Below are 13762 nucleotides of genomic sequence, written 5' to 3' on the forward strand. Positions count from 1 at the left end.
AACACAGTTGAAGCAATTTCATTTAATGTGTGTTTTTGATGCAACAGTGAATTTAAATAGAGCAACAACAGATTCTGCACCATCATGCTTGTGATACGTCTGCCATAGCTCTTGTCTTAAGGAAGAACATAAGCCAATAAATATAGAAGTATTTGAAAAGAATGCATTAAACATGTGAAAATGCATGCATTTATATAAGCAATTGAAAGTAAGCCTTTAAAAATTCTGCACTTGAGACATAGTCTTTTTTAGCTATGGAAGCAAAGTATGAACATGCCTTACCACAGGTGAGATCAGTCGTAGCTTCTGTTAGATTCACTGAAGCTGTAATTTCACTGTAGAGAGCTCATATATCCTTTGGTCTGCTTCTGAATTTGATGAACAAATTTAAGTTTTGAAGGAGTTCTAGGGTACACATTCTATCAAAATATGGAAGGCAAAAGGCAAGTGCTAATTCATTTTGCAATTCATTTTGCATTTTGTAAATAAATGTGTCAAATAGATAAAAATGTTTGTTGGCGTGTTTTGACCTGTGTATTGCTTTAAAAGTAAGGCTTAGTATACAAATAGTCCCAAGGCAAAATTTTGCATTTCTTCTGTGTTATTAAAACAGATTGCTTCATCTGCTTTTGAAAGCAGAAATCATGAATTCTACGAATATTAATCAAAAATCTGTGTTAATGTATGTTTTACGTTCAAATTTTCTACTGCTTCTCCTTTCAAATAGTTTGTAGGTAACAAAATTAAAGGGTAATTCCAGTTTGCTTTCCTATAAAGCAGAATCCATATTATAACAATTGCATAGTTTGCCTGGTAAGAAAATAGTTGGTTTTAAGACTAATGGATTATTAGGTATCCTAATAATGGTTATTCTTTCTAGTCTGAAGATGACTTAGCTGAGAAAATGAGAAGCAATGAGATGCTGCAACAAGCTATCAACACTTATGATGAGGTGGTTAGTCTGCCAAATGTCCCTTCAGACCTGATAAAACTGAGCTTGAAGCGAGAAGCAGACAGGCAGCAGTTCCTTGGTAAGTTTTGAGGATGATATAAAAATTACAGAAGTTGTCTGAGTGAGGATTTCAAGATATCACTAAGGATTTTAAGGTTACAATTCCATTGAAATTTTGGCTATAGTTGTCTTCCTAGTATCTTAAATGAAAGCCATTTTTATTTCTTAGATTTTTTCCTAGGGAACTAGTGTCTATAACTTAGAATAATAGTGCCTGTAGAATGCTACAGCAGATGCTATGAGAAGCTATGATGATAGGTAGTCAAAAATTTTTATTGCCAGTCAAGGAAGAAACTTTTCTTTTTCTACTGAAGCTGAAGAAAATCAAGAGGAAATTACTGGCATAAGCAGAGTAAACAGACTCAGAATAAACTTTCAATAAACAAAGAGAAGAATGGAGTTGAACACGGGGAGAACAGCCCCAAGATTTAGGTTTAGATTCTAGGTTTAGATCTCAATTCTGTGATGTATGAGAAGCGATGGTTAGAATATGAGGCAAAATCGGGAGTTGTGTTCCTATGGGTTGGATTTTTAATATCAAGTTGGTTTGTTCCTGCTTTTCTTTAGCATGACCTCATTTAGGATGTCAAGGAAAATACTTAATTTTAAGCACATGATAAATGATAATCTTCATAACAGAAGTAGAGTGGAACTACTACTTAAAACTAGAAATTAATTGAATTTACTTAATATGTAAGTAGTTTATTAATATATGTTTACTTTGTTTTGTCCAGTGCTTTGCTGTCTGTATATGAGATAGCAACAAAAGCTTAAATAATGTTATTTCTGCACTGTGAAGGTTTCTCCACAAGAGGCTGCCATAACACTGTGTGATTGCAGTGATTCTCTGAGATATTCCTGGTACACCCACAGTGACAGCCAGGCAGCTGCATGTGCTCCTGTCTGCACGAGTTTTTCCAGGTTCTCCTTGATTGTCAGTGAAAGTAGATCACTTGCCTCTAATTTGTGTTTCCTTAGATGTTGTGTAAACATCTTGCTACCATTTCTTATATCTGCACTTGTAATTAAGTCTTGTTCAATCAAATCAGGTCGCATGAGGGGTTCCCTGGTTACTCTACAGAAATTAGTTCAGCTGTTTCCCAGTGAGACTTCATTCAAGAATGACCTTGGTGTTGGTTACCTCTTGATAGGAGATAACAGCAATGCTAAGAAAGTATATGAAGAGGTGAGTTTCCATTCCAGCCAAGGAAAATTATTATTTACATTCGTATGTCAATTTGGAAGATTGATTGATTTTAACTTTTTTAGTTGTTAAACATGTCACATGTGAGATTTTTGAAGGGTTAATACAGATACAATTTTTTTTCTAGTGCAGTTATCTTCTAATTTTAATTTATATTTTCTGGTACTGTCATGCTAAGTTTTTCTTCATTGACAGAAAAGTACAGGTCATTTCCATATTCTTAATAATAAAAAATCTTCTGTCATCTGGCAGTCAGGTCTGGAATATATTGACAACACATCTAGGTGTGTTGTATGTTACATGTAATACGTAATGCATACTATAAAAAATGATAACCAATCGTCAACACAAGGAAAGCAGAAGTAAGCCAGTTTCTTTACAGGAACATTTCAAACCATGTAATCAAGTAGATCAGATCTCACAAAGCTGTTTTACCTTAGTTTTTTCATCTTTTTATAAGCAGCTTAAAAATCTGGTTTTTTCCATGATGTTTGTAGTGTGGGCAATTCATAGGATTTATATTTCTGTCTTACACTGTGATTATCTGGCTGAGGAAACTTCACAGCCAGGAAAGGCCACTCTGCTCCTGTGATCTAGAAACCCTGTTAACATCTGGAAACTGTCTGACAGATGTGGAGTCTGACATCATTGGTAGAGCACAAATCATCACACCTGACCAGGAATGGTCCTGTTGATGTTGGCACACGGGTGGTGCTTGTGTAGGACAGGCTTGCTAATTGTCTGGTTGTGGAGGCTGGAAAGGGATCAGCAGGATTAGTGCCACCTCCTGAGAATAAAGGCTCGATTTTCCATCCCCCACATCTGGGAGGCTGAAGAGATTCTCATCTCTGATAGCTTCTCAAAGAGAAGGAGGACGTTCAACCACATGGTTGGAAGCAGAAGCCAAACACTAGAAATACCATTTTTTTTTCTCAAGCTCCTCTGGTAGTCTTAGATGTTGCCGGAATAATGTTTGCTTTTCTGCTTTGGCTACTTTTTAGGTCCTTCCATAAAACATTTCTGTCCAATAACTTTTGGTTCGCTGTAAGAATTTCTCAGAGGATTGGAAATACTGGCTTTTAAAGATAGAATTTATTAAACAAACCTGCTACTCAAGCTGCAAGGAGTTTGAGAAAACAGAAACATACTCCTTTTGGGCAAGATTTTCCATGCAATTATTCAGTGTTTTTTTGCAAGCAACATAAGTGTTAGAATTTCTCAATAATCACAGGGATTTTTATACTTGGGGGAAGGTCATTAATTTGCTATATAATTACTTTGATACTGAGTGTTATATACTTCAGAAGAAATACATAGGGTTCTGATTAAGAATAGGTATGCAACTGGTGTGCTTTTAACATATTGTTTTCCATTCTTCTTTATCCAGTGTAATTACTGTGTTTTGCAGTTCACTAACACTGAAATAGAATAGAGCACAGTGATGTTCTATCATTGTAAAAGGAGGACAAATAATTTTTTTAAGGATTTGGATTAATTTTTAAAAAAAATTATGGTGGGTTTGTCCATATTTTAGATATTACTCAGGCTGAATTCCAGCACAATAATGTAATTTTTTGGTTGTAATTCAGGATAAGTTTACACTAAGGATTTTAAGAAAGAATACCCAAAGAAACAGGGAGAATCTCATGCGTACCTTCTTTAGTTCTTGGTTCTGCTGAAGGCTTCTTGCATGATTTTTGGAAGATTGCTTAGGGGCTACATGGCCTGCTCTGGAATGTTTTGCTCAGCTGTTGCAAGGCATATTTAGAAAGTGCTTTGTTTTGAGCTCGTACCATAGTTACTCAGGTTCTCTGCATGGTAGAGAAAGGGGCAGAATGAAGAGTGGTTCTGAGAGCCTCAAGGAGACGTCTTTCTCTTGCCATGATTTTTTAAAAAGCTGGGAAACTTCTGCAGTGTGACTAATTCCTTCTCACTTGTGTAATCTTTTGATACAAAAATGTTAAGAGAGCACAGACAAGAGCGTGAACTCATTGCTGCAAAGTAGATGCCTCCAATATTTATGAATCCTGTGTTCTGTTTCCCAGTGTAAGGATGTTTGTGCATTTTACTCAAGTGTTCTTTAATGCAGAAAGCACTGGCATCTTAGATTTCAGTACACATTCTCAAGAGATCATACCCCTCATTCAACTTAAAATCTCAGCTTTTTGTTGATTTCCCTCTAGCCTTACACATGGTTGTCTAAATTCCTGTGTATGTGGTACTTACTTCTGCTGCTCAGGAAAACTCCCAAGTAGTTAAACACTCTTCTCTGCAGAGGAACTTAAACTCCAAATTTCCCATTTCCTGGGAAGCTGCTAGATTCATGGGAAAAATCTTTACTTCCTGCTGTAGCATTTCAATCTCCATTCAGTGTCACTGATCTGTGTTAAGCATGAGCACATGCAACCAGACCCATCACAGGCACTGTTCTCTACATGGGATCATGTAGAGAACCAGACTAGCCAGACCAACTAACCTGAGCTTGCATCATCTCCAAGGAATTGAATAGAAGCCCAGGGAATCCTGGTAGATGAAAACTTCCTGCTTTTGCTTCACATTTAATAGCCAGTTTGGTTATTTTCCAGTCAATTCTTATTTTTCTTTCCAATTTTGTTACATCTTAGCAGCTTATTTTAAAAGTCCTTAATATATGGGGGTTTTTTTTTAATTACAGAAGCAATGTGTATAAACACTGAACTTCACACCAAGAGAGTTTTTTGCTTCCAACTGCTGTGTGGTGTGGTATAGTATAACTTGCCCAAAATACACTTTCCTAGTTTGTGTTTGCCAGAGTTTTTTGATGAACCTCATATGGAAAATGGTGTCCAGCTGGAGGGGATTTCAGTTTTGTTTCTAATATTAAATAATTTTCTTTTGAATATTGAACTTGGAGACATGGAAACATAACATTAAGGGTAATCCTAGTAGAATTCAGAGCTACTTCTATTTTCAAAGAGAACATAACTTCAAAAGTAGTCCGGGTAGAATTAGAAGTATTTTTGGTTCAAACATCCACAGATTATAAAAAAAGACAATGAAAGAGAACTTTGTAAGACTGGTTACCCTTTTTCTGCCTCCATGCTAAGGCAGGTGTGCATGGTTCAGTGCCATGCACAGCATCAGAGAGACAGACTGATTATAAAAAAAGACAATGAAAGAGAACTTTGTAAGACTGGTTACCCTTTTTCTGCCTCCATGCTGAGGCATGTGTGCATGGTTCAGTGCAGCATCAGAGAGACAGGCGTAAGCCAGCTCTGATTGAGCTATCTCAGGTACCAAAACCAGAATATCCACATTAACACAGTGCTCTGCCATAGCTAATTAGTCTCTGATAGCCCCAGAGGTTAATTTCTATATTCATGATTAATATTTAATGGGCTATGAGCAGTTTAGTAAAACTTATTTCTAAACATAATTAATATTGCACACAGCAACAGCAACGTAGTAATACAATTTACATTAAATACTTCCAGTGTAATTTCTGCTGATTGTATCTCTTTGCTTCTCTTTAGGGGCTCTGAATGTAGATCATTCCTTAATGCAACTCGGCATAGTTTAAATGAACCGTAATACAGAAAATTCTATTCTGTCTTAATTAATCAGATAGCTTTGTCCTATAGTTAAAGAAACTGTAACAAAATTATGTGGCTAATAAATATTTCTGTCAGTCATTTCATTTCACCCTGCAGGTACAGATTCTTGGATCAAAATAATTATACATAGAATCCTGTAGTCAAAAGGCATAAGATGCAGAAGGTGGTAGTGTAGTCTTATACTAGGGATAATGCTCATCCTTACTGTGGTACTTTTTCCTAATAATTTCCTAATAATGTCTCATACTATGGACTTCCAATAGACTCTCACGTTGTTTGTTCCTTCATAATAAGTATTTTCTGTGCAAAGAAGTAAAATGTTGCTATTTTTAACTCATAACATTTCGTACCTTCATGGCTGTGGTTTTTGGTTTTGCTTGGATGTAGTTGGTGTGTTTAAGATTTGAGAAAAGAGAGAAATTGGTCCAGAAAACTTCTTATGATTTTACTTGTAATTATTTTGATTGAAAAGTGATCTCAGACAATGACTAGAAAAAGCAGAGGGAAATAACTATAGTGTATGCAGGCATTTTATTCATGGCATAGGTTTAGTAGCTTCAAAAATGGATTTAGGCAAGAGAAATTGCTCATCTACCTGTTGTTTTGTATTTAGCAACTGTCTAGACATTCAGTGGTTATCAACCTCTGTAATTCCACTGCCTGCCAGGCTCCTGTGATGATCCTCACAGGCTGAGGGTCTATCCTGATAAGACTGTCCACCCTTATTTTAAGGAAAGAGGAGGTGTAAAAACAGATTAACTTAACCATGTAATTGATATTGCATACAGCTACAAATTATATCGATTATGTACATCATAGAAATGCAGAGCTGAAAAATAGATCAAGACATTCTCTCTAATTTTTGCCCTTGGCTGAGGCAGACCAAATGAACTTAAATTAGCTGACTGGTGTTGGGGGTGCATGTTTCAGGACTCAGGTTGGCAGCTTCACATCTCCTTCCCCTGAAACACTGCCCCATATACTGATCCTTTCCTACAGCTGTCCCTGTACCCACAAATGGTTCTCTTCCACATTCCCCCTGAAATATCCATCTCTGGACATTTGCCCATGAGTTTCTCTTTTCTGCAAATTAAGCTAGTTTGTAAACTCAGATATGATCTGAATCTTGTTGAGGGTACAAAATCTTTTAGCTGAATTTAGCATGTTTGGTCTTGGTCAGAGTCCAGCACACAGCTACACAAGAATAATTTATCCATCAGCTTCTAGTGTGAAAGCACACTGAGTCACTACTGCAGTAGACTTTTTATTACCTTCTTTCTCATGGCCAGAAAAGTGCACACTGTTCCAGAGAGTGCTCCAGTTCACCACTGTGCTGAGAGTGCCCTTGGTGTTCCAGGGTTTGCACATTCCCATCTCACAATGCTGGCATTACATTACAGCTTCTTTCTAAATAACAGTCATTATGTTTCATGTATTTTCCTTTGCAAAAACTTGTTTGCCACCATTGGAAATCTGTCTAATTTAAAACTATTTCAGGTATGTTTCTGCTGCAGCATTTTTCATGAGTAGCTGCTTTCCTTCTGATTAGTCAAACATGGAATAAATAACTTAATTGTTAATAGTGGGTTTCATTCTGTAATGTAGAGTGCTGCAGCTCAAGAGAGGAGTGTAGGAAAGGACAGAGAAGTGAAAAATAAAGCAATTTCTGTTGAAATAATTTTACTTCTGAGACTCGAAAGTTTGGCTCATCTGGAGAAAGCACAAAAGTGAATGAGGAAAAGAAAGCACAGACAAGCCAAGGGTTTACCCGAGAATCAGTAATGGAAGAAAATACCATTGCATTACTAAATAGTATTATGTACCCAGGTCTGTTAATTTGCATAGATTCATACAGGTATATTTAATTCATTTTCTCTCAATCAGGTTCTAAGTCTGGCTCCAAATGATGGCTTTGCCAAAGTACATTATGGCTTTATCCTGAAGGCAGAAAACAAGATAGCAGAGAGCATACCTTATCTACAGGTACTTTATCACCCACAGTGAATGTTTTACCAGCAAAAGGTAGAATTGGAATGCATTAAATGTGTCAGTCTAGAAGTGTACTAATTATAAATCACTGCTTAAGCTATTTGTTGGAGTTATACTAGTGTATCGCTGCTTATGAACTGAAATTTGAATTATGAAATTTGTACATTGAAAACCATCGATCTTTAAACATCAAGTATTTGTTTTATTAATGGTTAACCCAAAGGTCTCTGAGCCTTAAATTTTTTCAGGTCAGTAGTATGCTGCAAGCCTAAGGGTCTTGAAAGATCCAGATAAGCCTTATGTATAATTCTGAGTGTTTGGGAAGAAATACTACAAAATAAAACCTTGATCCAGCTCTATAAAATGCTTGTGTATATGTTTATAGGGTCAGGGGCAATTATCCATCTCTGAATATGCCTCTATCTTGGGGGGATTGAAGGGAGAAGCTGTGAGATTTGGAAAACTGGTAAAATTTCTCAATTACTTTCTACTGACATATTATATTTATTCAGCTTAAGTTCCAGGTTAGCATGGTGGTTACATTTTTACCTAATTTCATAGCCTGTCTCTTGCACAGGATTGACAGACTATTTACAGCAATTAAATGAATTATTTTAGATGTCCTGTTGAAATTTACTTATACCTTTTATATTTATTTATTTTTTTTTTATGTAATTTTTAGGAAGGACTGGAGTCTGGTGACCCTGGCACAGATGATGGACGTTTTTATTTTCATCTGGGTGACGCATTACAGAGAATGGGAGACAAAGAGGTACAAGTTTAATCTGTTCTTGGTTTAAAATCTAAATCTGTGAGTGGCTGTAAAATCCAGAAGAGCGTTTAATGATGGGCTTAATGGTGAAAACAAGAGTAGTCCGACTGCAACAACAATCCAGCACATGTGTGTAGAAGTCAAGATGATCAACAGCAAAATTCCGTTGTAGGCATTGCAATATAATCTCTTAGCATCCCTTGCTTTAGATTTAACTGAAGATGTTTAAGCTGGCATAGGGCAGCTTGAAACAAGGGGCTAAAAATTTACATGAATTTTAAATGTTTCTAGAATCTGTTTTTTGCTTATATCACAACACAAATTTAAATGAGAGTAAAAAGAATCAGTTACATGTATATTACTGAATAGAAGTCTTTGTATAACACTGTTTTGTAAATCTTCCGTTCTTTCCAAGGAAAAGCACCAATGAGTATGTGACAAAAGAGGATCATGAGAGGACTGAATGAATTGGCTGAGTTATGAAATTTTTTCAGTAACTAAATTAGCAAATCATTCAGGAAAACAGAGCTTTTTACTATGTGTCTGTTGAGTTCCCAACAAAAACAAACATATGATACTAGAAGCCATAAGAGTTTCTCTTTTGTGTATTTGAAATCAAATTTTACTTAAAAGCGAAATTTAAATGTATGACTTTTCACTACGGTCATGGAAGGGGAGCAAAAGACCTTTTTTGAAGACTCTGATTAGTCATGTACTTTAATAAGGGAATGAATTTAAAAACAACAGCAAACAAATTTCCAATTCCTAGTGGGAAATACGAAGAGAATAAGCACTAAAAATCACAGTAGAAATAGCCATGAAAATCACTGCTTTTTAATTACTTACCCAGTAATACGTGCAATATTAATACCTAAAAAAACTGTAAAACATGCTGACCCCTTTAGTGCTGTGGCCCAGTCAATAGGTGGTTCTCCAGTATGATCTGTAGACAAGTGGGCTGTGATGAAGCCTCTGTGTGTGATCTTTCTCAAGCCTAGTCCATCAGGTTACTCTTTCTTTTAATAAGTCATGGAACTTTCATTACAATACTTTATACATACAGTAGATCTAGAATGTAATATCTGAGCTTTAAGCTAGATTACCTTCCCTCACTACTCTTCCAATTACTTTTTTTTAATTGTTCATTTATAAATGAGAATTAGTTTACTTCAATTTACTTAGAAACACATGCACACACAGAGTCTGCTTTCACACTCTAACTCTGTCTCCTTCTCTCAAATCCCTGTACATTTCCAGGGGACATTCAGGGTTGAGTTGTTGAGCATAGAACATCCCATTGCCATGCTTGACTGAAGATATCACACAGATGTAATTAATACAGCATCTCTAACCCCAGGATAATGATGTGTTAATGTTTATGAAGTTGATGGCCAAATCTGCTGTAGAAAAAATTTAATTAATGACAAATGAACTTCTTGGGATAGAGGAGACTTCTAAATATATCAGTGGAAAGTCCATTATTCAGCTAAATTTTTCTCACTGACCTTGCTAGACTTGCTGAATTTCAAGATTTAATCAAGGAAATAGATCAATATTTAAGTTAGATGTGAAATTGCTATCACAGAAGGTTTGTTGAAGGGAGATATTCATCTATTAGAGCTAAATCAGGAGTTATGAATGTGGCCTTGGAAAATGTTAGAGGAACAGTATTGAGTAATTTGCAACTATAATTTGATAAAATACCATATTGGCTTAAGAAAAGAGAAATTAAAACCGTGGAAGTTGTTACACAACAAAGCACTCTTCACACAGAATGTATAAACTGGGTGCATCTCAAACAATTTCTGTCCTGGAAAAGTGAGATGCACTGTCGTAGCTTCCCATGTTCACCTGCCAAGACCTGCATGAGAAAATAAATGGTTCTCACAGAGTCTTGGGAATGGAAAGGATGACTGAGGCAGCCTAACCCTATTCCATCCTGGTAAAGGCAATTTCCATAGCACAATACTTGTAATAAATAAAAATTAATTGTATTATACATCGTCATAATAGTTGATGTATCTTAAAGAGCAGCATCATTCATACTCATTGCTCAGGGTCTGAAACAAATAACTCATTCCCCTTATCACTTGGGCTAAGTCCAGACATTGCAATTGAGTGCAGTCAGTCAGCATGAACCATCTATTGATATCTCACTGGTATTTTAACTTTGGGGAACAAATGTTATAAATCCTAATGCTTCCATTTCAGACAGTTAACCAAAATGACATCAACATTTAAAGATATACTGTGTATTACCTTTGTGTATTACCTTATTATTTTTTTGACCCATGCACAATTTTACTGAGCTTCTCTAGGGAGAAAAAGATGATAGTTTATATATCATCTGCTGTTATTCTGTTCATCCACACTATTGTGTACTTCAAATAAATACTGTAGGGCAACAGCATATTGCAGACTTTGCTCCATACTTTGGGAGAGTTATAAAGATCAGAGTACCACAATTTTCAAAAGCTTTCTTCAAGTTTACAGACTCTCAACAAGGACATTTGCCAGTTTCTGTTCAAGGCAGGGATTGCTGCCTGCCTCAGCCCTTCTGCTCTGGAATTATTGTTCTTATTTTTCCCTATTTAGCTGTCCTTTTTTTTTAGTTTGTTTTGGTTTTTTTTTTGCGGGGGGAGTGTTGTTTCTTTTTTTGTTTATTGAGGGATCTTTTTAAATTATGTTGTCTGAAATATTGCAGCTGTAGCAGCAATATTGGGCAGGAAGGAGGCAGCTCTGTATAACTTTCTCTGCCTATGGTTTCTCACAGTACTAAAAATGCTGGGTCTTTTCTTTCCAAACATCTCATTTTCTTTCTTTGCTTTTTTTTGCTGCTATGCAAGTCGGGTAAAGGGAGAGTAAAGACAAAGGTCCAGTATTAACTTCAGCAGGTTTCTGAAGAGGCAGCTCTGTATAACTTTCTCTGCCTATGGTTTCTCACAGTACTACAAATGCTGGGTCTTTTCTTTCCAAGCATCTCATTTTTTTCTTTGCTTTTTTTGCTGCTGTGCAGGGGTAAAACAAGTTGTGTAAAGGGAGAGTAAAGACAAGCAGAGGTCCAGTATTAACTTCATGTGATCCATTTTGGTGTGGCAAAACACATTTGAAGAAACTCAAGTGCATTTAAGTATTAGATAATTAACACTTGAAGTCATCATTGTTTTCATCATCACAGCATCTCCACTGGCAGCAGAAGACAGTCTTCTTTCACTTGTAGGTAGAGGATTGAAACTGAGAAAATTAAATTGAATAAGATGAGAAACAACTGGATATTCCAAGTCCATGGACAGGCCCATATTTGATCTGGATGGGTGTGAGAAGATTATCCTGTTTTGTTAATGTTGGACTGGACTTTCTTGGCCAACGGATCTATTTTGTTATTTGGGTTTTTTTGTTTGTTTGTGTTTTTGTTTTTTTCTTAAAGAATTCATTAGTGCATTTTATTAAAAGTGAGAAGATTATCCTGTTTTGTTAATGTTGGACTGGACTTTCTTGGCCAACTGATCTATTTTGTTATTTGGTATTTTTGTTTGTTTGTGGGTTTGTTTTTTTGTTTTTTTCCTAAAGAATTCGTTTGTGCATTTTATTAAAATAATAACCCCAAGATCTGAAGAGACAGCCTGCTGCCTTGCCAGGAAGTGTTACTTTTTTCCTGTAGGAGTTTGGCTGATAAGAATTTGGTTGTTTACAACTACAATGTTTTAGGCATACAAGTGGTACGAACTTGGATACCAAAGAGGTCACTTTGCATCAGTTTGGCAGCGCTCCCTCTACAATGTCAAGGGACTGAAAGCTCAGCCCTGGTGGACAGCAAGGGAAACTGGGTATACAGAACTGGTGAAGGTAAGGCTTCATTATACTCATTATACTTTTGTTTTTATTAAAATTACAGCTATAATTTCAGTTATTAAGCAGAGAAAATGCTAATCAATAAGGTCAGAACTATTGACTGTGACACCAGACACCACTGTCAGACTGAGCACAAGAATTAAGTAAGATATTATAAAATAAGCTTGAACATTTTCAAATTTGAGAATGGAGACAGGATGACTGAAATTATTAATAAATACAAAATTTGCATGGTAGACAAATGTAACATCTCAAGTGGAAAATGACAGCACAATTTTGTAATGTCTGGAATACCCATTGTGAATTTTTAATTAGGAAAGGCTGTGCTTTTGAGCCCTTGTGTAATATTTCATGACTTTGGAAGCTTTTAATTGCTTGAGACAAACAAGTGTAGATTCCCAGTGATGGATTTAACAAAAGATAATAATGCAGAATTTAAATTCTTTAAAAGGTTTTTATTTATTTAATGCAAGGCAAGTAGTGTGGTTGTTGTTCATAACAATAGCTTTTATTTCCAAAATTGCATTGTTTTTTTATTAATTTACTACAATTCTAATAATAATTCCTAAAAAATTTGGAAGAGCCTTTTTTCCTGTATGTTTCAATTATTGTGTGGTTTAGAGAAACCATTATAATAAATTATTTAAACCAAAAAAGTGTATTTGTAAGGAACAAATTCCTTCAGAGTGGTTGTTTCTTTATACTTAGTTACATAGCATGTTTAAAAAAACCGCTATGGAATGATGGTTATTTTAAAAAAATAAAAGATATGGAGAAACTGGGAACTTCTTAATTTCAGAGTGGTTGTTTCTTTATACTTAGTTACATAGCATGTTTAAAAAAACCACTCTGGAATGATGGTTATTTAAAAAAAAATAAAAGTAGTTTAAAAAGGAAGACTGCTCTTTGTTATGGTTTTGGTGGCGACAAATATACGGCTAGAAATTTAAATTAAAGTGTGATTCTCCAATATGATCTCAGCCACACCAAAAAGCAGTGATCTTTGTGGACTAGCACATGAAATGTGCTCATATTGAACTAATTCTTGAGGTATTTGGGGAATGGATGCTTCTTGTCATAAAAGATATGGAGAAACTGGGAAGTTCTTAACATGTTTCTGTCAAACAAAAAGGAAATATACATATTATTTGATTGGTGTTTTAGAGCTACATGCAGTGTTGTTTTACAGTTCCTTACATGTAAACCTTTCAAATTCCTATGTCACAGAAGGTAATGATCCATTCACCCTTGGCATGAGTCAGCTTTGAAGGATGAAAGGATTCAGTTGATGTTATAAAATGGCCAGAGCTTCACCTTGAAGGGGAATTTTTCAGATAAAT

At 35.6% G+C, this 13762-nt stretch overlaps 1 protein-coding gene across 6 annotated transcripts in view; it reads left to right on the top strand.

Moving 5' to 3' along the window:
• Positions 1 to 13762, top strand: part of ASPH (aspartate beta-hydroxylase) — a 114834-nt gene that overhangs the window by 80344 nt on the left and 20728 nt on the right. For all 6 annotated transcript variants that reach the window (XM_039702986.1, XM_039702987.1, XM_039702989.1 and 3 more), the window contains 5 exons: positions 881 to 1031; positions 2062 to 2198; positions 7694 to 7792; positions 8481 to 8570; positions 12279 to 12416. In XM_039702986.1, the coding sequence (XP_039558920.1) occupies positions 881 to 1031; positions 2062 to 2198; positions 7694 to 7792; positions 8481 to 8570; positions 12279 to 12416 (615 nt within the window). The remainder of the gene's footprint in view (positions 1 to 880; positions 1032 to 2061; positions 2199 to 7693; positions 7793 to 8480; positions 8571 to 12278; positions 12417 to 13762) is intronic.

This window comes from Passer montanus, unplaced genomic scaffold (assembly GCF_014805655.1).
Source record: "Passer montanus isolate IOZ18808 unplaced genomic scaffold, ASM1480565v1 scaffold16, whole genome shotgun sequence".
Classification (NCBI taxonomy): Eukaryota; Metazoa; Chordata; class Aves; order Passeriformes; family Passeridae; genus Passer; species Passer montanus.